The sequence below is a fragment of the Primulina huaijiensis genome, chromosome 12 (assembly GCF_012295235.1).
Source record: "Primulina huaijiensis isolate GDHJ02 chromosome 12, ASM1229523v2, whole genome shotgun sequence".
Taxonomy (NCBI): domain Eukaryota; kingdom Viridiplantae; phylum Streptophyta; class Magnoliopsida; order Lamiales; family Gesneriaceae; genus Primulina; species Primulina huaijiensis.
The window spans coordinates 4,700,336-4,723,409 of record NC_133317.1 but is presented as its reverse complement, the minus strand read 5'-3'; the positions used below and the strand labels follow the sequence as shown (position 1 = coordinate 4,723,409).

General features: G+C 33.2%; 6 protein-coding genes across 11 annotated transcripts; 3 read left to right on the top strand and 3 right to left on the bottom strand.

The window, feature by feature from the left end:
- The first annotated feature begins 81 nt into the window (after positions 1-81).
- On the top strand, positions 82-6,040 carry LOC140989718 (uncharacterized). 4 transcript variants are annotated; one of them, XM_073459067.1, is made up of 16 exons: positions 82-494; positions 674-761; positions 1,385-1,448; positions 1,846-1,982; positions 2,155-2,207; positions 2,300-2,357; positions 2,450-2,594; positions 2,673-2,859; positions 2,932-3,153; positions 3,301-3,341; positions 3,696-3,783; positions 3,861-4,059; positions 4,147-4,251; positions 4,415-5,164; positions 5,290-5,487; positions 5,880-6,040. In XM_073459067.1, exons 1-14 carry the CDS (start codon positions 314-316, stop codon positions 5,073-5,075), a joined length of 2,229 nt encoding a protein of 742 aa, XP_073315168.1. In that variant the 5' UTR covers positions 82-313; the 3' UTR covers positions 5,076-5,164; positions 5,290-5,487; positions 5,880-6,040. The 4 variants fall into 4 exon arrangements, with proteins under 4 accessions (XP_073315168.1, XP_073315165.1, XP_073315167.1 ...); XM_073459064.1 differs by having other exon boundaries at positions 5,290-6,040; XM_073459068.1 differs by having other exon boundaries at positions 83-494; positions 2,450-2,580; positions 2,689-2,859; positions 5,290-6,040.
- A 719-nt stretch (positions 6,041-6,759) lies between these two features.
- On the bottom strand, positions 6,760-9,410 carry LOC140990139 (uncharacterized). The gene is made up of 5 exons (XM_073459717.1): positions 9,084-9,410; positions 8,700-8,993; positions 7,352-7,577; positions 7,071-7,247; positions 6,760-6,935 (listed from the first exon to the last, which is right to left on the bottom strand). The coding sequence occupies exons 1-5, from the start codon at positions 9,408-9,410 to the stop codon at positions 6,760-6,762; spliced, it is 1,200 nt and encodes a 399-aa protein (XP_073315818.1).
- Positions 9,411-11,535: 2,125 nt separating this feature from the next.
- On the bottom strand, positions 11,536-11,895 carry LOC140990138 (uncharacterized). The gene has a single exon (XM_073459716.1). The coding sequence runs from the start codon at positions 11,893-11,895 to the stop codon at positions 11,536-11,538; it is 360 nt and encodes a 119-aa protein (XP_073315817.1).
- Positions 11,896-12,723: 828 nt separating this feature from the next.
- LOC140989789 (omega-amidase, chloroplastic) lies at positions 12,724-17,160 on the bottom strand. Of its 3 annotated transcripts, none has more exons than XM_073459189.1 (10): positions 16,876-17,160; positions 16,424-16,540; positions 15,684-15,908; positions 15,478-15,571; positions 15,159-15,233; positions 14,299-14,377; positions 13,635-13,650; positions 13,443-13,523; positions 13,050-13,132; positions 12,724-12,947 (listed from the first exon to the last, which is right to left on the bottom strand). In XM_073459189.1, the coding sequence occupies exons 1-10, from the start codon at positions 17,143-17,145 to the stop codon at positions 12,872-12,874; spliced, it is 1,116 nt and encodes a 371-aa protein (XP_073315290.1). In that variant the 5' UTR covers positions 17,146-17,160; the 3' UTR covers positions 12,724-12,871. The 3 variants fall into 3 exon arrangements, 2 of the variants coding, with proteins under 2 accessions (XP_073315290.1, XP_073315291.1); XM_073459190.1 differs by having other exon boundaries at positions 14,299-14,353; XR_012177573.1 differs by lacking the exons at positions 12,724-12,947; positions 13,635-13,650 and having other exon boundaries at positions 14,283-14,377.
- A 1,353-nt stretch (positions 17,161-18,513) lies between these two features.
- Positions 18,514-19,226, top strand: LOC140990227 (17.3 kDa class II heat shock protein-like). Its single transcript, XM_073459828.1, has one exon. It carries the CDS (start codon positions 18,606-18,608, stop codon positions 19,068-19,070), a length of 465 nt encoding a protein of 154 aa, XP_073315929.1. The 5' UTR covers positions 18,514-18,605; the 3' UTR covers positions 19,071-19,226.
- Positions 19,227-21,695: 2,469 nt separating this feature from the next.
- Positions 21,696-22,473, top strand: LOC140989790 (17.3 kDa class II heat shock protein-like). The gene has a single exon (XM_073459192.1). It carries the CDS (start codon positions 21,866-21,868, stop codon positions 22,328-22,330), a length of 465 nt encoding a protein of 154 aa, XP_073315293.1. The 5' UTR covers positions 21,696-21,865; the 3' UTR covers positions 22,331-22,473.
- Positions 22,474-23,074: the final 601 nt, after the last annotated feature.

The window sequence follows — 23,074 nt, the reverse complement described above, 5'->3', positions numbered from 1 at the left end:
CTTTTTTTGTGAAAAACATAAAATACCGTAAAAAAATATCAATAAATTAAAACATAGGATATTTTTGATTCGAAGTCACGCGCGAGGCACGTGACCCAGCCTCGTCTTCTCCATTTGACCGCTTCGATTCGATTTGTCTGTAGGGAACACAAATTTCACGAGCAAAACCCAGAGCCCTTGTTGGCGTCATACCTCTGTTGACACTTACGCAGCTTTTTATCACTATTCATACACTCGCATAGAAAATCACGCGGTTAGAATTGGGGATATAACGCGGTAAGAATTGGGGATTTGTCGCTGAAACGCAAAATCCATGTCAATTCGGTTCAAATTCAGGAGTTCTGTAAACTACGAAACGCTGCAGCTCGATGGCCGGGATTCCATATCTGTTAGAGAGCTTCGAGCGAGAATTATTGGCGGAAAGAGCTTTGGCGGCGTTCAGCAACCACAGCAGGGTTTCGATCTTGTTTTCGCCGATGCGCTGTCCGGTCAAGGTTCTTGATTCCCTTATGTTTTATTTCATGTTCTATTGATGGTTATTCTGTTTATGCTAATTTTATCTTATATTTTGGTTGCCTGCGTTTGCTCTCTTTTCTTTGTTTGTTTGTTTGTTTTTTTTTTTTTTATGAATTTTGTTTTTAGTTTTTTAATTGGAAAACTGGATTTGATTCAGAGTACAAGGGAGATGATTTTCAAATTCCAACTGGATCCAGTGTGATCGTGAAGAGAGTTCCGGGAGGGGCTGTACCATTGTCGGTTGTGTAAGTTCGTTTATGAGTGAATGAATCGCGCACCGAGCACTATTGTCTGTTTATGTTAAATTGCGTGATTTGGGTTGAGCATTTAGTTGTTTTCATTGCTCTATGAGGGTTGGAGTTGTTTCATGTGGATATATCTAGATATTTGAAGTTAATTATGGTTTTTAAAAGAGTAAATATCTGCTCTTGAAAATTAGAATTTGTACTTGTTCTTATTGTTCATGAACTTGCATTTGGTTATACTGTCAGCTTGTTTTGAAAATCAGTGTTGGGGCATTTATGTGCTTCTCGTGCATCCAAATTGCATTAGGTTATACTGTCAGCTTAAAGCATTTGTCTGGTCAACTGCACTTTCTACTATCTTTTATTCATCCCTTGAGATCTTGAGGATTTTGTAGTTCCGTAACCTTTTGGGGCTGTTCTGTGAAAAATCTCGAGCTTTGATTGACAAATGTTTGTCTTTTTTATGTTATATGTGCTGTTTTAGGACTCATTGTGGGTGTAATCATTTGATGATCATTTACCATGTTTATCCTTTAATTTCGTGCAAGCTCTTTCAGCTTAAACAGGAGAACTTACTCGAATTAGGCTTTGAATTTTTTTTTTTGATGCTGTCATTGCTGCAGGTCACCACACATTGAAGCTGTAAAGGATTTAGGCATGAGAGACTCCTTTCCTTTGAATCCAGCTGTAAGCTATATTTTCAGTCCTGACTTGCTTATATCCTTTTTTTCTGTTCTATTCTTTTTCCTTTTGGAGCTGGCACTGTTCTTGAATGAGTATCGTGCCTCATGCTCATGCTGAGACTCACAAACACAAACATTGCCCCCACTTTTTTCTCTGAGTAATTTAATTTCCATTATAGGTTTTCTTGTTTTATGTTCTGCTGCTCATTAAGCTCTGTTGAGCGCAATCCTGCACCAATTTTTTGCTTTTTACTGTTTCAAGTGGTAATTATCTAGTTTATGTTACTCTATGGTCTTTGGTTCTTCATTTGCCAAATGACTGTGTCTCTACTCTCTAGTTCCTCTCTTATTTTTTTATCGCTGACATTGTTCATAATCATTGAGCACCTGGTCTTATGCAGAATGAATCAATGGATGCATTCGATGACTTTGGTGCTGAATTGTGTCCCTTACCTGACTCAAACGTGCAGCATTTTGATCTTGAAATAAATAGGAATAACTTAATAGGAAACAAGAAGAAAGAAATTGATGGTTTAAGGTATATCCTCTCCAGCCCCCTTAATTTATATGACAGCTATGGAAGTTTTAGTAAGTCAATAGGTGGGCATTTTAACTAAGACCGTGTTTCTGATCTATATGGTTTTGGTTTGGTGATCACTTACGTAATGAAATTTTGCATACACTTGATTTGGATGGTACCTGGGTTCCAGGTTAGATTCTCAAAAGCTAGACTCAGATGTTACCGGTCCGGCAGTTCCAGAAGGTTTGCCCTGTTTTGGTTATCTTCTTCTCATTCTCTGTGGCTTGGCTTCAAATGGTGTATGTGTAATGTCATTTTCATTTCTTATAAAACAGGGAACGATAGAAATCTTATGCAGGAAACCAGAGCCAAAGGGCATCTGACAGCAAACAAGTATAGAATTTGGGCTTCTTTCCTGAGATTCTGAGAGTTTTTATTCTCCCTGATTTAATTCTGTGACCTTTATCTTGTTAAAATATTCAAAGGCTGATCAGATCCAATTTCCCGGTCGCGGAAAGTAGTAATCTGCCTCCAGAAATGAAATGCGCTCTCTGCAACACTATTTTCAAGGAGGCTATGATGATACCCTGTTGCCAGCATAGCTTTTGCGAGAACTGTGGGTTATCTTTTGTGAGAATTATTTATTTGATTATTGCAATCTTAATGCTCTGTTTTCACTATCCTCACGGTAAAAAATCTCTTGAATAGTTGGTACAATGTGCAGGTATACGTTTGGTTCTTATTGAAGAGAAAAGGTGTCCAAAATGCTTTTCTACCAAATACAATGTCGAAGATCTGCTGCCAAATCTCTCACTTCGTCAAGCAATTGAGCGTTTCCTTGAATCACAGATTCTTGATGCAGGCTTAGAAAAAACCATGCAGAAAGATGTGCCAGGTGGGATGTCTTTTTTAATTGTTTGGGAAAATGTTTAGGAACATGATAGATTCTTTTGTTTCGTCAATGCAGATGGAGAATCTCGAATTGAAGCTAAAGAGGATGTTTCTTATGCTTTAACTAGAGATATAAAATCAGGTCTTCCGGAGCAGAAAGACAAGCATTTACATGATTCAAGAGTTGTGTATTCTTGTCATCATGATATTATGCAAAGAGGATCTGAACCTTTCACGCCTGTGGCTGATTTTCAGGGGGAAAATCAACCTGTTGTTCTTCCTCAAGCTAATAATCCTGGTGAATGTTCTTTCCTCTATCCCTAGTTTATTCTTGATATTCCAAAAAGATGGAGCTGTTTTGTAAATGCCACGTTTTTATAGAACTGCTTCCACGAGTTTTACTTATTTCATGACCCAACCTTTGCATTCATGTAATTTATTTCAGGCGGGGAGAGAAATTTTTCTGCTCCTGGTGGATATAAAAAGGTAATTTCATCAACAATTTCTTGTTATAACTATTTATTAATTTGATATTTGGCTGAATTCTGCTATCCTAAACCATTTAAAACCTCATATTGGTCCTGTTTTGGAAATTTCTTTTTTTCCCAAAAATGTACGTGGATAGATAACAAAACAAAAACACGATCCACTCTAATTTTGTTTTTGCCTTGCCTCTATCTATTGTTTATATAAAATAAAATTCCATTTTCATCCTTCATATTTTATTAATCCAAGTAAACTATGTTCATGCTACTAGCATCAACATCCCTTGGTCTGAATGTACAAGGAATTATTTTTGCTTTAAGTTCCATAGAATTAACTTCCCTTGTCTGAATTCAGTGGGGTCGTAATTGTTACACTTGCGGTTCACCTGACCATCTCATGAGAGACTGCCCGATGTCCTATCCAAGTCCAATGTTTCATCCAGGTATTATCTAGCAACCGAGCGATTTTACTTTGTTTATTTTAGCAATTTTTTATATATTCTATTACACTAATGATCAGGAGACAGATCGTTTCAAGGAGGCATGCCAGGCTATGCAGCTCCCTATTGGAATGGTCCTACATTACATCATTTTAGACCCTTTGCAAATATGTACACTAGTCCAGCAATGATGCCATTCAATACACCGATGGTCCCGGCATCACCTTTTGCTATCCATCCCTATTTTTCTTCCATGCACGGTGGTCTATCTGGGCCTGGGTAGGTTTTGTTATCGACATTCCTGTCCTCTACTTGCACCGAACAAATGTACATGCATATTGTTTTACAATAACATAAATTTTTCAGTGGCAATATGATGATGGGAAATATGGGACCTCCCCACAATGCTGAGTACTTTAGGCTTCAATATTCTGAAAATAGAAGGAAACATTCAAATGAGAACCTGCGAAGGTAATGATAAATATTACCAAATAGTTACTTTCTCCACTGTTACACACTGTGTAAAATAGAAAGTTATCGATCATGCTTGTCATGTTTCCATTTACTTTTTCCGGATCAGCCATTCTTCTTTGTATCTTTAGCTCAAACTGCTCATATCATCTCTGTGCTTCAGAGAACCACTTTCTGATGACGAAGATGGTTTTCCTGAGGTCTATCAGTCTAAAAGCCCTGAAAAATCACATAACTACAAAGCTAAGAACGTTCGTGAGTCAAGCTTGAGTCACTCTGGAGAGAGTTATACTCGAAGAGCCGGGGGGAGGATTAAGCATGAAAAGTATGAGGAATCTGACATTAACCGACATGAGAATAGATCTCACTCCTCTCTTCCTGGAATTGAGAAGAGACCTCATTCAGATAATAAGTCAAATTTGGTCAAAGATGATGTGTTTAGAAGCTCTGACCGGCATAGTGGTGGTAGGCACAGGCACCATCACGGTGAGCCAGAGAAACACCATGAGAGAAGGGGCTTCTGCGACAGTGATTCAAGTTTGGGCCATCATTCAATCCAAAAAGGTGTTAAAAGAAGAGTTGGGTATGATGATGTCAGAGGGTCTCACAAGAAGCATCGGGACAGCTATTTGGAGTCTAGTTTTGAAAGAAGATCGCCTGATGACCCTAGGAGGGGATGCAAAAAGAGGGATGCAGGTCATTATTATAGAGACTCCAGGCATGTCGAGAAGATCTCGAGGGATAAAAAGCATGGCAGGCGGCAGACAACTAGTGTTTCCGATGAAGACCACAAGAACGAGCATCGTTACCACAGGAGAAAATGAATGGATGCATTAAACCGTGTACTAGGTGACACGTATATACAGTCATGCATGAATGGGCATTGTCGACACATATCATATCCCTTCAATAGGTAATTAATTGTATGGATCTGGTGTAGCTGTAGCTTTGCTTTAGTTAACTTAGTAATCTTTTTAACTTAAAGGTCATTTGGCTTGTAGGCAGCAAGATAATAACTCTCTTGGTTTTCTGGCGCAGATTGTTTGAATTGAGTGAATATTTCCACGCAATTATCTCCAGGTTGTGCTATCATTTGTGATCGCTAACTAACCCTCATCCCTTCTTGAATGTGAGCTTTGGATGGGCTGTTCTGGCAATTGAAAATAGCGTGTATTTGGCTCTTTTTACTAAAGCCACTCGGTCATTTTTTACACAGAGGTGATGATGCTGATGAAGGTATGTTTTTTTAATATTTATTTTTTACCAATATTTTCCTAGGCATTGTTCGTGATTATTTGAATAAATTCTAGTAAAAATTAAAAAAAAATGCTTGCCAATTGGAAATCACTCGGTATAACCAAAGCTGGATGAATTGATTAGCGATGGGCAGGATTGGTGGTCGGAACTATATATCGGACATGACTTGAACAACTCAAATGGGTTCCAAAAGTTTCATGATTCAGGAAAATAACTATGGCAGTTTGTTATATATCATTAACGTGTGAAATCTTGATTATGTGGAGCCGCGGGGTTTTCATGGCATTTTGAAACTTTTCGATCAGTCCAGCAATTCACAATTTTGGACGAACAAAATGATAAAAACCAATTGGGTAAATTTGATCCCGTAGAGCATAGAATGCGAGAATGAAGTGGGAAAGCAATGGAGTTTCCGAACTAAGAAAAAGAAGCGCGAAAGTTAAATTCTCAGTCTTGTATTATATTTTTAAAGATCCGATCAGTTGACCAATGCCACCTGCGGTTGTGTTAAACAACGTAGCAGTTCCAACGAGATGCTATATTACTTTTCATATGTACTAGTGGTTTTTGGCATGCGTTTGCATTACATTTTTTTTAATAATTAATTTGGTTTATGGTCATATCTTAATCGTGAAAAATAGTGAGAGATTGGACGACAATTTTGATAATAATGAATTAAAAGAAATGAAATGGGAGCTATTTGATATAATGAACCAAGGTAGGGGTTGAATTTAAGTGGGGTGTATTCAATGTAGAGATTTAATGACTTTCAATGACTTTTTTTAAATGATAGATTTCCATGGATTTGGTAGATTTTTATTGACTTTTGTAGAATCTCACAGATTTGTAAACAGAATTTCATGGACTTTTTAACTTTTTGCAAGATTTTGATAGATATTTGTAGACTTTTGTAGACTTTTTGTAAAAAAAATTACAATTCAATTTAACAAAATCAAAATTTCAATATATTATTTCTTCGAACTAGTAATTATTTAACATAATAACATCTTCACTTTGAAATAAATTTACTTATTTAAAAAGTAAATATATTTAATAAATGAAAAAAAATCACAATTCAATTTAACAAAATTAAAATTTCAATCACCGTGTCTATTCAACATGCATAAATAATTAATCAATAAAATTTTATTTTATAAGCATATATAAATAAATTTAATCAATATAGATAAATAGCTAATCAAAACATTATGAAATTTGATAAATTATAAGCAGTTTTTTATGAAAAGAAATCTAAGGTTCGTTATTGTGAATATGATCAACGTCACTCCACATTATGTTTGCTATAGTATCTCTCCATGCATTTGCATTTGCTCGTTGTTGTTCTTCAGTGCCAAATATTTGATCAAAGTTGTTATCCTCGTAAACTTGTTCTGATGAAGGTTGTGGAACTTCATTCTCTGGTTCAACTGGAAATTCATCAGACCGACACTCCTTTCAAAGAAAATTGTGCAATCCGGCACAAGCCAATACAAGCTCCGTCTGTGTTGTATATGGAAATGGAGGAGCAGTTTTGAATATTTTGAACCGCGATTTAAATATACCGAATATCCTTTCAAGGACGTTTCTCAAAGAGGCATGACGAAGATTGAGCAACTCTTTTGCATCTTCAGGGTGACGACCTTGGCCAGTGAATTCTTGGAGATGATAACGAACACCTCTAAAAGGAGACAAGAATTGACGTCTATTTGCATATCCACAATCCACTAAAAAAAATTTACCTATCGAACATTATTTGTAGAATCAAGTAACCAATGAATAACATATATAATCTTGAAAAATTACAAAATTTTTAGATGTATAGCATATAGAACAAAAAACATACCTTGTGGCACTTTAAGTCCGTTATTTCTTGATAAAGCATCTGCCAATATGTTTGAATCATGGACAGATCCCTCCCACCCACTGAGCACATAAATAAATTCTAAATCAAAGTTACAAGCTGTTAAAACATTTTGAGAAATTGTCCCGTGACGATTACGATAACTGTTAGTATCATGCCGAAACATTATTGCTGGAATATGAGTGCCATCAATAGCTCCAATGCAATCCTACAATAAAAAAAACATAATAAAAATTGTGGTACTTATAATAATAACAACTAAAAAGAATTTAATCACTTACTTTAAAATAAGGATAAAATTTTGTACTCTCTCTTATTTTTTCTGGAAGTCCAGATCCAGGTTTGACCATCATATCTGCTGCAATTCTATTCAATGCTCTCAACACTTTGTTGAAGTTTTGGCTAGTATTGTATTGTGATCGACCGAATATTTTACGAATCAAGCAATATCGAGTATTTTGACCAACAACAAGTAAAAACATGGCAAGCATTTCTTCAATACAAATATATCTTGTATCTTGCAATGGTGTTTTTTCTCTAAGGATGTTGCACAATTTTAAAAATACGTCAGGGTACATTCTATAAATTTCTCGAAAGTTTATTGGATCCTCTTTTAATATTTTATGGATATAATCGTATCCACTTGAAGTTATTGGTCGTCTATTTAAGGGACGATGGACACTTTCGTCATTCATGGTAGTTATATGCTTAGTTAGCACATAGAGAATCCCAAGAATTTCCCTCAACAAATACCTAAAATTTTCATGTAATTTTTCTTCGAAGTCCTCTTCTTCCGTTTGATCTTCTACATCATGTACGTTGATATATGACATTTTAATGAACCACATGATATCAGACAAGGAATTAGAATAAAATAAGTCTATGAATTTATTGAATATCATTCCATGTAAAACTCAAAATTTATATAAATAATCCAAAAATCCACAATCATAAAACAAATAAAATGAATATGTCCAGAAATTAAATCACAATATAACTCATTATTGATCATGTCCCTAAAAATTCTCATTCATTTAATTTATAGTCTATCCATCCCGAACGCTCTTCAATTGTCATTTTCAAGAAATCCATCTTCTTTGATCTGGTGTTAAGTAAATCAAGCACCTTGTATCGAGTACGATTATCCAAATTTGGGACCTCTTTGATAGCATCCCAAAAAGTATCACCTGCATTCCCTATTAATTCTATCTTAGAAACTATCTTCTCAAGAGTGAGATATTTCACATATATAATTTGGGTCTGTATTCTTGAATGTGCTTGATTTTGCTTCACACTCAGTCCTATCTCGTTTTTTTGTAGTTGGTGGAACCTCTGAACTTCTGGGCTGAGGGGATAATGGTAAAGCAGAGTCCTCAAAAAATGAAAGCTGGTGTGAAGATTCTTGTTTGTCACTTTGCACGAATTCACCACTATCATAATCAAATACATAATCATCTAATAAATTAGTTTCCTTATTTTCTTCTATATCAAATGTTCTTGCATCAGTATCATCTCCTAGTCCAATTGAGTATTTTCCAGTAGCAGTTCCAGTCCCGACAACAATTCTCAAATCTTCATAATCCTCAAAAGTTTCTGTCCGATAATGTTCATGTTTAGGATGAGACTGGTAAAGAACCAAAAACAACAATTGTTAAAACTAGTTATAATTCTAATTATAAATATAAATTTATTATTTTAACTCAAAGACTTTTACCTTGAAATAATCTTCCAATACTTCATCTTTAGCAGTGAATTTCTTTGTCACGGAATCCCATCCAAAACCAGAGTTATGACGTATAAGCTTACAATAATTGTTGTATCGTTGTTCGAACCACTTTAAACGACTTTGATATTGTGTAATAGTATTTTCACATCCAAATTTTTCGTTTAGAGCAGGAAGTATTTTTTTCTCCACAGTTTTCTTGTTAAATACTCCATTCTTATCACGCCATCCTCGCATTGCGGCATCAACCATGATTTTTAGCAATTCATTACTCTCTTCAGTCGTCCACACATTATATTTTGCTTGTGAATCTCCCATTGTAAGTATTACTTGAGTATGCATAAGATATAAAGTATACGGTGATAAGAAGCAAACAAGCACATACATTTTACTAGATATTGACCAAAATAAGTAAAAAGATCTAGAGACAATGATAAAGTGTGATACAAACAATCAAACAATAAGGACTAACAAGTTCAATGGAATTCTATTTCATAAAAAAAAATAAAAGAAAAAGAATAAAGAAACGCCTTCAAGTTCAAGTTTTTATATACTCACAACAAAAATTTAACAAAAACAAAAAAAAAATACAAAAAGCCTAAATGAAAGAATTTACCAAAAAAAATTAGTAGGCTCGTGAATTGGTCTATTTACAGTAAAAATAGCTTTCTTTTTTTTTTTTTTTCTTTTTTCCCAAGGTAATTTTACTTATTTTTATTTATTTGGCCTTTTGGTGATCCCAAACCAATAAGATGAAAATATAAAATATTTACACTGTCGCTTTGCGCTAAGCACACTTTGTTTGGCATATAAATATATTATTTCAACTGCTATTCAAAATAATTGTAATACTTTCTCAATTATAACTAATTTTGACGAAAGCTATTCTTTTCCTTATGAAATTGTTGAAATATTATTAAAATTATTGAATTAAAAATGGTAGCTTAATTTTAATTTATCTAGCAATATAATTGATACGATATGATTTGGTTTGAATTTGTATCTAAAACTAACAAAACATTAGTTGCACACCCCTAGATTAGATGTATGTAAGTATTTCATGAAAAGAACTATAACATATGAATTGCTATAACAGTTAGTATACCAACGACCAGAAAGCTTCTCAAGTGTTATTTCAAATGGCGTCATCTTTTTTTCTCTCAGATTCGTGGAAAATCCATCAACTCACCATGATTTGAATATATAGAAATCATAATATATTTTTTTATCAGATCAATAACGATTCAAGAAAAGATTCATACCTTTGAAATTTGGAGAAACCCTCGATTTGTCTTTAGAGAGGAGAAAACACTGTCTTTTGAGTGAGAAAGAGAGATATATGGGTGAGAATGAGAAAATGCCGTCTTTTTATTCTATTAAAAGTCTACCAAAATCTCTAGGGTGAGTAGAAGACAATTTTTGAGTTTTTATAGTTGTACCTAGAGTTTTAAGGTTTGTACATAGAGAATTATATTAGAATCATTGTAAATCTATGGAAATATTGGATACCTATAGATTTTTATAGATTTTTAAAAAGTAAAGTTTGAATACCACTATACTTTTCATGACTTTAGAAAAATCTAATTTGGATACCACAAAACTTTTATAGAGTTTATAAAAGTCTATGTTCAATACCTCTAGACTTTTAAACTCTATAAAAGTCAATAAAAATAATTAAATTTCCAAGGTTGAATACACCCCCTAAGACATTCTAGTTAGTAAACAAATTTCTATCCACCGAGTCATTTGTGTTAGAAAATTGACATTTTTTTGTATATAGGAAAAGAAAAACAGACCATGAAACTATTGATGCAATAAGTAAAAGAAAAAAGAAATTGGATTAATGGTGGATGCTGAATTTACACGAGGACAATGCCCTCAGGGTAGAACCGAATCGAACCGAACCTTGCCTAACACCGACTCAACGATAGAGCCATGGATGAGCAAGAACCATAGGGCCGGTGACATTTTCTTGGTCTCTCGGGAAAATATCGTCGTACTATATGTATTAATATTGACTTATGCATGAAACTTAGTGAATTGTTGGGTATATGGTTTACTTATTGAATGAACAATTTAATTTTAATTTCATGACCGTCTGTCATACAGAAATCTGATTAAATACATCAAAATTCCTTTTTTTATTTTTAAAAATATTTCCTACAATATTTGATGAAGATTATATTATTTATATCACTTTAAGTTAATTATTTGAATATATTCCATTAATTACTTGTATAATTCATTTTCATCTTTAATTTAACATATAAAAATATTGAAATTTTTGAATTGAAAGTGAAGTATATGAGTAAACTGTTTGTCGAGAATTTGTGTCAGAAAAGAGAATTCAAAAGCATTATAAGAGCTCCAGATCAGAAATCGTGGAATAGTTATGGCTCAAATTCTACGCAGTAATATAAAACAATTCCATTAATTAAATAAATCAACCACGTTTCACCGGGTCGAAGTTGGAGACGCCTATCACAGCCCCAATGATCGCAAAAAGGACGAACCCACCTGCCCCGATGCTAAGCAGAAAGTTCTTCAGTGACGGTGAGAAGCTATCAGCCGCAGAAGCTACCTCCGGCACCATCATTGCTGCCATCAGAGCTGCCGAGGTTACAGCCGCGACGGACTTCTCCTTCAAGGAAGCTTCGATCTGAAGCTTCGCACTGTTCTTTTTCGCGGAGCTGACGATGACAGCTTTCGATTCCCTAACCGGAAGCGGCTTGAGGAATGCAGCGGGGGTTGGCAGCTGAATGCGGGAGGTGGTCATCGTCATCGACATGGAAATCGCGGCCATTATTCTCGCGCTATCTTTTACGAAGGTTATTGTTTGTTAGTACTGAAATCTCGGGAAAATGGGAATAAGAGGAGAGATTGAGAGATTTCCCGATGACGTGGCATTTTCTTCACCGCGGTTCGGGCGATAAGGTTATCCACGAAAGATCGGAAATGAGGAGCAGTGGAAGATTGCAAAACCGGTCAACACACAATTCAGTCCTGGACGATCAATTTGATCATGTGGGTAAAAAGTAAATGATTTTGGTCTCTGTATTTTTTTATAAAATTTTTGAAAATACTTTTTAAAAATATATAAAGTTTGAGTAAAAAATATTTTGGTAATAATCTATTGATGAATAAACAAATTGATATTGTAAATAATTTAATATACTTCCAACAAAAAAATCAATTTTAACCGTCTTCTAAATTTCTATTAGATCGAACATTGTTATTAAATTCAAATATATAGACATTTTATTGATTAAAATTATCAAAATAAATTTAAAATATATTATAATAAATAGCATAATACTTTTTATAATAATAAATAATTTTTTATTTATATTATATATTAATAAAATTACAAGTTAATAAATAAATCATAAACAAAGCTAAAAAAATATTTTAATTTTGTTGATAAAAATATAATAAATTAAATAATTTTTTATATGTAAATTAATGTACATGTAAAAACCCATAAAATTTAACCAAAAATAGCTTAATTAATGGTGTATTAATTAAGCTATTTAAAGAATTCATGTATCAATTTGTTCATTTATTGATAATTAGTACACCAAATCAATAATTAGCATACCAAAATACATTTTACTCGATTAAGTACTGAGTAGAAATAACTCGTTGTAATCTTTTTATTCGCTGAAAAATTTCCAATATCCATAAAGATATTCAAAACAGGCTTGAAATCACAAGGAATCAAGCCCGAAAAGCTGCATGAATCAACAGTTCAGTGTTCTTTAAGTAACGTTTACCACATATCAAGAATTCAATTTTTGGACGTCTACCAACTGATAAAGGTCGCCTCGCCTTTGCTTCTCCAGAGGGAGATTTGTCCTGCACAAAGTTAATGGTAAAACAAGAAACTTCAACGCGATGATTTACTGGTTTACATGCGTTATAAGGCACAAACCATTTGGCGTTTTGATGGTTTCTAACCTTCTTAGCTCTGTCTGTGAATAATCAATCTCTGCTATGATGATTGCCTCATCATGTTCCGTTGTCGCCAAAACTTCTCCAAACTTTCAAATATTGGCACATGATGGGGAAAGTTGCAAATGCAATTCGATATAGATAAAAGTGAGAAATTTTCAATAATTTATATTTAAGTTAAAATGGCACTATTTCAAGCCTTAAGCGATAGGTTCCATGAAAAACCTCCCGTGTACCAAACCCTCGAATCCGAAATGTCGAAAAAACAGTTTCGCAATGTTATTGTCATATGTAAGCTCCGAGATGTGAAAACAGATTCTCAATGTAGTTGTGAAATGTGACATATGGTTTTTAAATTCATCTATTAATGTCACCATCTATATATCATGCATTACTTACCGGTCCGATCAGCGTAGAATGACCCCAAGCTACATATCCAGCTCCGGCATCTCGAGCAGGTGAACAAGTTGCTACATATATCTGTAAATACAGAGTCAACGAAACAAAAACCCAACAGCACTACAAATTCATGTTCATGAAAAATGACAAATAAATCAGAAGGGAAGATAGAGTAACATGTGGTGTGCGTACCTGATTGTCCACAGCCCTGCATAGAAGAGTCGATGACATGAGATGGTAAAATTAGATGATGATGTGATTAACATGACCAATGTCATAAAAAAAAACTGCATGCTGACTTTTATCTCTCTTTTGAAAATTCTCTACATGATCAATATATAACAAAGTGGTTGAACCCGATTACTCAGGGTAACATGCATAAAGCTATGGCGTGCTGACCATCTAAGAGATGTATGGGATATTGCTTGAAGTAACATGTATCGGTATTTGACTTGAATGGCTGTAACTTTCATGTGTACCTCTATAACACACGTCATCATCTTATCATATACATAAAAGGATTTTAATGAAGTTACTGAAGTACATCCAAGCTTTTGCTTTGAAGCGGTGAAAGAAGGGACTCTGTTTTTGTCAAGTAATAATCATATATGCAATGTTGCAAAGAAGCAGCCTAATGAAATAAGACGAGCCTAAGCCAAAGAAACTCATTTAACGATGATCAGCTCAAACAAACCCAAGTTGGTTAAATCAATCACTCTATATGCAAGAGAGAGTTGACATAGATAAGCAGAGAATAAATGTGTCAGTATAGCATTCCTGTGAAGATAATAGAAAGCAGAAAACTCTCCCAAGTAGTGTCTGATGTTAAACTTAAATAACTATAGTAAATAATTACCTAGCCCTTTGTAGCAACTCCCAATGCAAAGGCCCTGTAGTCATGTTGAATGCCCCTGGATAGCAAATCAAGTGTGCACCTGGTAAAATTTTTTAAACCAAATGAATGAATAATAAGGAAGAAAATTCACGGCATCCGCTTATGACTTGTGTAATTTTGGTCCTGATTTAAGATAGGTAACTGTTTTCCCATCATTCAAATAATCATTTTGGGATGCCTTCAACAAATCAGGTAAGAAACACCGTTAATTACAAAGAAAAATTTATACGAGAGCATGTCTAGGAAGAGTTCCACCACAAAGGTAAATCATATTGAGAATATATATGGAAGTTCCACATTTTCTAACTGATGAAGACGAAACAAACTTTTGAGATGACAGGTCAAGTTCTATAATGTTACAAAATAAAAGGCATCTTACGTATAACTTCAAATTATACAGTTGTTTATATTTTATAAAAATTCCACATCTTGCATGTTCAAGGCTCTCTAGAAGGTAACTTAAAGAGTTAGCTAATAATATGACACACTCAATCAAACATTCTGCAATATTCATGATAGGGCAAGAGGCTTCCAAATTTGAGATACAACTCAGTCACAAGACACCCCGTGGAGGCATATAGCTTCACATATCCATTCATTATCAAGAAAAATAGTTGATAGTTGTCTAGACACTCTATATATTCTCATGGGCATAACACTCAAATGCAAAGACCCTGTCTCATGCTTGAGTAAATATGTTTTCCCAGCATGTTGTTCACGCCTTGCCACAAATTAAACATGCATTCTAGATAAAACCTACAGGATAAAAAGTAACTACATTGAAAAAAAATACCAAATAAATAAATTTAATCATGTATAACCTCTTGCTGCATAGAGCATTGCAAGTTCCTGAAATCTTATGTCATAGCATATACCAATCCCAATTCTGCCAACATCTGCACTTACATAAATAGACAACATGGGACTTTTATGAAAGTTATGCACAAAACATATTAATGCATGGATTCCACATTCCACAGTACGCATTTACCCATGAGGATTCATTCCTAGAATTGAACATGGGAAAAGCTAATTGATAATCATGCCCCTCCCAGAAATTGATATAGTAGAATATACGACGACGAGTCATCTGGAAAATTAGTATTTGGGGAATTTAATCATATAAAATTATATTAATACCAGTGTCCACTATGGTAGGAGTCTCCCCAGCTGTAAGAGTCTTGGATTCTTTAAAGGTAATCTTTCCAGGAATATCGATATCAAAAAGGTGAATCTATCATCAACACAACCTCCCGTTACAATGAGAAGTTAACTTTCTCCCATAGCGACACCATTTTAAATGGATTATCTGTAGAACTTTTTCATAAATGAATACGTTTATTAACCTTACGATGCTTAGCTTTGACCTTTCCATCAGGCCCAAAGACACAACAGGTATTGTACAACTTATCACCACTTCGTTCAGGAACTGAACCTCCGACTATGGTGATGTTCAGAAGACGAGCAACATCAGACAACATGGCTGTCGATGGAGAAGCATCAAACCCTGCATCAATATCCTCAGCATATACTGGAAAGCTATCATTTGAATATGGACTGTTCCATATTTCCTGATGATATAAAGTACACAGGTAATGTCATAAAATGCTCGCCTTGAGGCAAACTTCTTTTGCCAGTTGAATTGAAATATAAGGGGAAACAAAAGCAAGTGAAATGAGATGATCACAGCAACAGCTTAATTAAGGACAAAGTTCACGATTCCCTCATTGATTTTAAATTCAACTCGCGTATCATACAGAACAGATTTGGGAACTCATATCTTCCTTCAAATTAAATCAAACTTGGTTAATTACTATGGGAAGAACTAGTTTCATGCACTCAAACAAAGAACCAGAGCAGCAGACTACATCTACACTATTTCCAAGCAATTAATGAGCAGAAAAATATATGTTCATCTATGAATTCTAATCCCTCGCACTAATGTTCACTACGCAAAACAAAGTAATAAATATATCCATAATTATTCAACCTCAGTCCTCATAGTAAGCAAAAGCGAAAAAAGAAAGAAGAAAAAAAAAACAAACGGGCAAAACTAATAACGAATCGATGAATAAAATGAACCTACTGGCAAAACAACAAGCTTTGCCCCTTTCTCCGCAGCCTCTTCTATCGCTGTGCGTGCGTGCAGAATGTTCCTCTTCTTGTCTTCGGTGACTTTCAACTGGCACAATCCGATCTTAAACTAAAGAAACACCAACAAGAAATCCCAATTTAGTTGGTGGGAAAAAAACTTCATTTTCAACCTTAGTCCACAAATTTCCAGAAACCCACAGACACAATCACGCAGGAGGCCCTATATAATTCAAGAACAGAGGCAATCAAAATAGCCAAAATATGAACTTCAAATCTAACAACAAACAGAGTCACGGACATACAGTACCCACTCGCGTAGCTACATAAAAGAACTCGATACGAGCATGCAATCACCAAATTCAAAAAATTACAGAAGGGAAAAAAAAACAGAAAAGAAAATCATGCGTACAAAAGAGAAGATACAACACATATAAAGCCGAATACCTTAGTGATCGGAGGAGTGGACAACGGGAGGGCAGGGGGTACTCGAGCTTTTTCAGGGCTGAAAGTGGAGGCCATGGATGAAAGCGAAACTGCAATAATAAACTCTGTACGCCTTGATTTGCTGCTGTGCGCGATGATAGTTCTTGGAGTGAGGCTAGACCAATAATTGGGAAGGAGGGAGGACAATGGCCACGCCGTGGTTCGAACAAAACACAACTTAGTCGTCGCACCCAAAAGACTTGAAGGCAAGCAGACCGCACCAATTCTCATTTCTGTTTTTCCACCCTGCAATACTCACTTGATAAATAGGGGAAAAAAGTAGTCATTTATTTCCATTTTTACTTTTAAATAAATGTTTTAAAATTTTAATAATAAAATAAAATTAAAAAATAAAAAACCGAATCTACTTGAATTTAATCAATTAATAATTGTATTAATATATTTATTTCTCTTAATTTTTCTAGCAGTGAACACTCAAGAAGGAGAAGTGAGCATACAATATAAACTTAAATTAGAGGCAAAAACTTGTGTGAGACAGTCTCACAAGTCTTATTTTGTGAGACGGATCTCTGATTTGGGTCATCTATGAAAAAATATTATTTTTTATGCTAAGAGTATTACTTTTAATTGTGAATATCGATAGAGTTGACCCGTCTCACATATAAAGATTCGTGAGACCGTTTTACAAGAGATCTACTCAAAATTAGAAGGGAAAAAAGTAAGAGATTCAATGGCCTTTGTAAATACATTATATATATACAGCAAGGTTTGTTTTTTCACATAAATTAAGAAAATAATTTAAAAATTAAATTTATATATAAATTTTTAATTTTGTCTATATTTAATTCATTTTAAAAAAAATCATATTTTTCAAAACTTAGTTAATAAGATATATTAGTAAAACCAAAAAAAAAAACTAAAAGTAAACATTGATCTTATCTTCGAGACAATCGAAAATTAAAATAAAGTCTATATAATCAAGGCATAATTAATAACACTTGAAGGTATACAACACGTTAATTAAAAAAAAAAAAAAAAGGGTAAGGACACAACCATTATGAATAACACGATAAAAAAAAGGGTTAGGAAATACAATATTATTATTATTATTATGAGAAAACTGTAATTTTGAATTTATATATTTGTTGATTGTAATTTTGGTCTTTTATATAGTTAAATTTCATTTTAAATATCGTATTTTTCAATTTTTTTTTAATTTCAATCTGTTTTCATCGAAAATATTGTTGTGACAGTTATAATAAGTGTCGGAGTCACGTGAGTGCTACATAAGTGCCACATAACCTCAATATCGGGTAAAAAACTAAAAAATCAAAAATAGTGGATTGATATTGAAATTCGATAACATAAATAACCAAAATCGTTAAAATATAACGTACAAAACTAATATTCCATGATTATTATTATTATTTTGTGACATTGTTTTCTGAGCTTGTTTTATTCAGATTGTTGAAAAATAAAATTATTATGCTCATTGAAGCAAATTCCATCAGCCCAAAAATTAGGCCCACTTATTATCTAAACGGGCTTCTAAATGCGGGATTTCGCCAGTGATCCTTTCAGGACCTTGTATCCTTCTAGAAATCGCTGGACATGTCTCTGAAACTTCACCTTTCTTCCCGAGGCTTCCTGCATTTCTGTCTATATATACTGATCAAACGACGCCCCGTACCCATCACAAATTCTCAAGAAATCGGAACAAGTGTGTCGACATGGATATGAGGTTATTTGGATTCGACTCCCCACTCTTCCACCTGTTGGACGCTGCAGAGGATTCTGACGGCAACAAATCCATCGGGGCACCCACCAGGACCTACTTTCTCGACGCCAAGGCCATGGCGACAACGCCAGCGGATATCAAGGAGTCCCCGAAAGCGTACGAGTTTGTGATAGATATGCCGGGGCTGAAATCAGGAGATATCAAAGTGCAGGTGGAGGATGGGAATGTTTTGTTGATCAGTGGCGAGCGTAAGAGAGAAGAAGAGAAGGAGGGCCAGAAATATGTGAGGATGGATCGCAGGGTCGGGAAATTTATGCGGAAGTTCGTGCTACCGGAAAATGCTAACACGGAGGCAATCAAGGCTGTGTGTCAGGACGGCGTGCTGACGGTGACGGTTGAGAAACTTCCGCCGCCGGAGCCGAAAAAACCCAAGACAATTGAGGTTCAAATTGCTTGAAAGAAAGCTCTGTTTTCTTATCGGCAGCCTTTTCGAGTGGTGTTCTGTTATGAAATAAGCGATGATCAAAGTTGGTTTTGTTTGTGTTTGTGTTCAATTGTTCTGCTTTCTTGATTTTCAAAGTCTTTTATGTGAAAAAGCTCATCTTTTTGATTCGATCATGTTCGACCAAGGTTATATACATTTTATTTTACTTTCAATCATATCTTTCACAAATTAATAATTTTATTTTTAATAATTATGAAAATCGAAACAAAAACTTGTATGAGACGGTTTTATTTTGTGAGAATCCATAAAAAAATATTATTTTTTATTGTGAATATCAGTAGGATTGACTCGTCTTACAAAAAACTTACTCATGAATTGAAGGGTAACAAAACATTTTAAACTTTTATTAAAATTTTAATTAAAAAAATAGATGAAAAGATAAAATTAGCATATATTAAATATTAATGAATAAATTTCAAGTTCTAAAGAAATAAAAATATTAAAATAATAATCAGTCTTACAAAACTACAAAATAAAATTAAAAAAATCAAGTTCATTATGAATTAGTATGTTATTTATATATTTATGATATTTTTATTCAATGTTTATAAAAAGGGGAAGTTGGTGAAAAATCCCCGATCAAAATATTTTTTTGGGTTTACTCCCTACCCACAAAATTGTGGTACTATGTCATACAAATTGTGGTACACTTCATGTGGAAATGTGGTACACTTCATGTAGAAATGTGGTACTAAAAAAGTACTTAGGGACTGAACACTAAAAAAAAAGACGACTGGGGACTGATCCCCAATTTCCCGTTATAACTACGGTCATTCAAAACATCAATAACATCAATAAAAAAGCACAGTTGTTTATGTGTACTGAAACTTAAACGACATTAAGCCAAGCGTTTTAGAACCCCCTCTCCCAGCAACAGCGTAATAAAGTTTAACCACACCCATTGGCCCAATGATATCAGGCCCAACACAATCTAAAATTTACTAATTAAAATATGCGGATGTACTAATTAAAATAAATTTAATTTCTCTTTAAAATATTGAGACGTTTAAAAATTTTATTTTCAATTTTATTAAAAACACCATCTAAAATAATTCATTTATATCTTATAATTAAATTAAAGTTGAGGTTCTATATTAACTAACTTTTAATTAATTCGATGAAATTTTATTTAAAATTATAATTATTTAATGATTTTTTTTCTTTCTAAAATTGCGTTTTTAACCAAAAAAAAAAAAACTTTAATATCATGTTTATATATGTTTTTAAATATTTAGATAACCTATCATTTCTAATAAAAATATTAAAAAAATAGTTAATTTGAAAATAACAAAAATTATTATTTAAGTACGCAATATGTGCAAAAGACATTAATATAATAAATATTAATATTTTACTCGTGTGATGTGTTATTTTATATATTTAATTATTAAAATTAATAAGTATTAGTTGAATTATTATTTAAAAATTTATATAATATATATTAAAATTCTAAATAATGATATAAAAAAATATGATATCATAAATGTTTTTATTATCTGAGATAGTTTTCAAATAACTATAAAATGTTGTATCGTTAAATTAAGTTAATTTATTTATCTACGTCAAATTGTTCCTAATAAAAGGGATAGAAAAACTATTTTAAAAATTATATATATATATATATTTTGTTTATGAAATTTTTTTGAAAAAAAAAAAGTCATATAATTTGAATGAATTTTAATTAAAATTTTTTAGTTTATGCTAAAAAATATTTATATTAAAACTATTAGCTCAGTCAAAGGAATGGAAGAATAGATTTTATGAAACGTGATATATATATATTAAAGATTAAAGTTCTATAATAATAATAATAAATTACGAACAATAAATATACAAAAAATTCATGACAGACGATTTTTTAAAAAGTTGAAAAACATAAATAATTTTTTTTATTTTATTTAATATGATAGAGATAAGTGAGAGTTAAATATATTAAAGTAATACAAAACTCAAAATTATAATATAAATTAAATTAAATTATATAACAAATACAAATACTTAAATATAACTTATATTCTTTAGGTACACCAAATTAAAATTAGAATTTTTGAAAAAATTGAAAATGTTTGATATTTAATTACATATTTATTTCATATATTTATTATAATAAATAAATACATTAATAATGATTTTTTTGATATTTTTATTTATTTATAGATAGGATATCAATCAATATATTTTCTGCCAATCATATATCATCACATCATTCATTTAATAAATATATAAATAGGTCTCTTGTGAGACGATCTCACGAATCTTTATCTGCGAGACGGGTCAATCCTACCGATATTCACAATAAAAAGTAATAATCTTAGCTTAAAAAGTAATATTTTTTTACGGATGACCCAAATAAGAGATCCGTCTCACAAAATATGACCCGTGAGATCTTCTTACACAAGTTTTTACCTAAATATATAATTTTGATATATTTTTCAAAATATTATTTAAGTGATAAATTCAGAAATTAACAAAAACATATAAAAAAAATATATCCATTAGCCATGTGCGAAATGTAGCAGTATACAGTCTAAAATTAGGCCCAATTATTAATAATCACCATCGTGTTCTAGAAATTGTTAGAAACCGAAGTACCTTGTTCCCTCGTTTCCTCTGGAAACTTCACCTTTCTTCCCGACACTTCCACCATATCTACCTATATATCATACAGCTCCACAGATCTTCGAACAAATCAAAAGTGCATTAAATCTCCCATTTTCCAGACAAGTAGTAGCAAGCGAAGTATCGACATGGATATAAGGTTTCTTGGATTCGACTCCCCATTGTACCACTTGTTCGGCGCTGCAGAGGATTCTGATGGCAACAAATACAACGGCGCACCTACCAGGGCCTACTATCGCGACGCCAATGCTATGGCGGCGACGCCAGCTGATATCAAGGAGTACCCGAAATCATACGAGTTTGTAATCGACATGCCGGGGCTGAAATCAGGCGATATTAAAGTGCAGGTGGAGGAAGGGAATGTACTGCTGATCAGTGGCGAGCGTAAGAGAGAAGAAGAGAAAGAAGGTGAGAAGTATGTGAGGATGGAACGAAGAGTTGGGAAATTCATGCGGAAATTCGTTCTGCCGGAAAATGCAAACGTCGAGGCGATCAACGCGGTGTGCCGGGACGGCGTGCTGATTGTGACCGTTGAGAAATTTCCGCCACCGGAGCCGAAAAAGCCCAAAACTATTGAGGTCCAAATTGCTTGAAGAAAGTATCTGTTTTCTGTGGTTTGAGTGTTAGTTCTGGTATGGAAGGAGTAATTCTCAGATTTGTGGTGTTCTGTGTTTGCTGGTTGTTATAAATTGGTCGAGTGATCTATTATCCTAAATAAACACAAAATTTTATGAATATTTTTGTGAAATTCTATTTATATTTTTTTAAATATAGATCGAATCAACTTGTTTTATTCATATAAACACGTGAGATAAGAATTAATCTTAAATTAACATGTGTAATTGTAGGATGAGAATGTAGCGGGAACGAATATTGTTCGTAATTTTTAAATGATAATCGAGAACTCTTGATCTATTGACAAATATCAAACTCCAGAGTCCCATTTATATAAAAAAAATATTGAATGATCGCATCTGTTGAAGATTTCAAGTGTACTACCTAACATGAGTTAAACAGGAGATTTATCTAATAAAATTGATATTAAGATGAATTTTTGTGTTTTAATAAATGGACACCTTAGATTTCAATTATCTTTATTTATTATCACATATAAGGTCCACAAAAACAATTGCAAAACTCACATATAAGAAGAATAAAAGTGGATCTTTGAATACATAATTAAAGATATGCTGAACTCAATTTTGCTGATGGACGAAAATTTGTGTGAGACGGTTTCACGTATTTTGTGACAAGAATATCTTATCTGTGTCATCCATGAAAAAGTATTATTTTTTATGCTAAAAATATTATTTTTTATTGTGAAAATCGGTGAGGTT

What these genes read in the sequence shown, in the direction of transcription:
- LOC140989718 (XM_073459067.1), top strand. Translation starts at nt 314, where the DNA reads ATGTCAATTCGGTTCAAATTCAGGAGTTCTGTAAACTACGAAACGCTG. An exon ending in CATGCAGAAAGATGTGCCAG is followed by an intron (nt 2,860 to 2,931) that starts GTGGGATGTCTT and finishes TCGTCAATGCAG; the next exon opens with ATGGAGAATCTCGAATTGAA. An exon ending in AAGTCCAATGTTTCATCCAG is followed by an intron (nt 3,784 to 3,860) that starts GTATTATCTAGC and finishes ACTAATGATCAG; the next exon opens with GAGACAGATCGTTTCAAGGA.
- LOC140990138 (XM_073459716.1), bottom strand. Translation starts at nt 11,895, where the DNA reads ATGGCCGCGATTTCCATGTCGATGACGATGACCACCTCCCGCATTCAG.
- LOC140990227 (XM_073459828.1), top strand. Translation starts at nt 18,606, where the DNA reads ATGGATATGAGGTTATTTGGATTCGACTCCCCACTCTTCCACCTGTTG.
- LOC140989789 (XM_073459189.1), bottom strand. Translation starts at nt 17,145, where the DNA reads ATGAGAATTGGTGCGGTCTGCTTGCCTTCAAGTCTTTTGGGTGCGACG. An exon ending in TCCTACCATAGTGGACACTG is followed by an intron (nt 15,234 to 15,477) that starts GTATTAATATAA and finishes ATGTAAGTGCAG; the next exon opens with ATGTTGGCAGAATTGGGATT. An exon ending in ATTCTACGCTGATCGGACCG is followed by an intron (nt 13,133 to 13,442) that starts GTAAGTAATGCA and finishes AATATTTGAAAG; the next exon opens with TTTGGAGAAGTTTTGGCGAC.
- LOC140989790 (XM_073459192.1), top strand. Translation starts at nt 21,866, where the DNA reads ATGGATATAAGGTTTCTTGGATTCGACTCCCCATTGTACCACTTGTTC.
- LOC140990139 (XM_073459717.1), bottom strand. Translation starts at nt 9,410, where the DNA reads ATGGGAGATTCACAAGCAAAATATAATGTGTGGACGACTGAAGAGAGT. An exon ending in TATTGGAAGATTATTTCAAG is followed by an intron (nt 8,994 to 9,083) that starts GTAAAAGTCTTT and finishes GTTCTTTACCAG; the next exon opens with TCTCATCCTAAACATGAACA. An exon ending in CGTCCTTGAAAGGATATTCG is followed by an intron (nt 6,936 to 7,070) that starts GTATATTTAAAT and finishes ATGAATTTCCAG; the next exon opens with TTGAACCAGAGAATGAAGTT.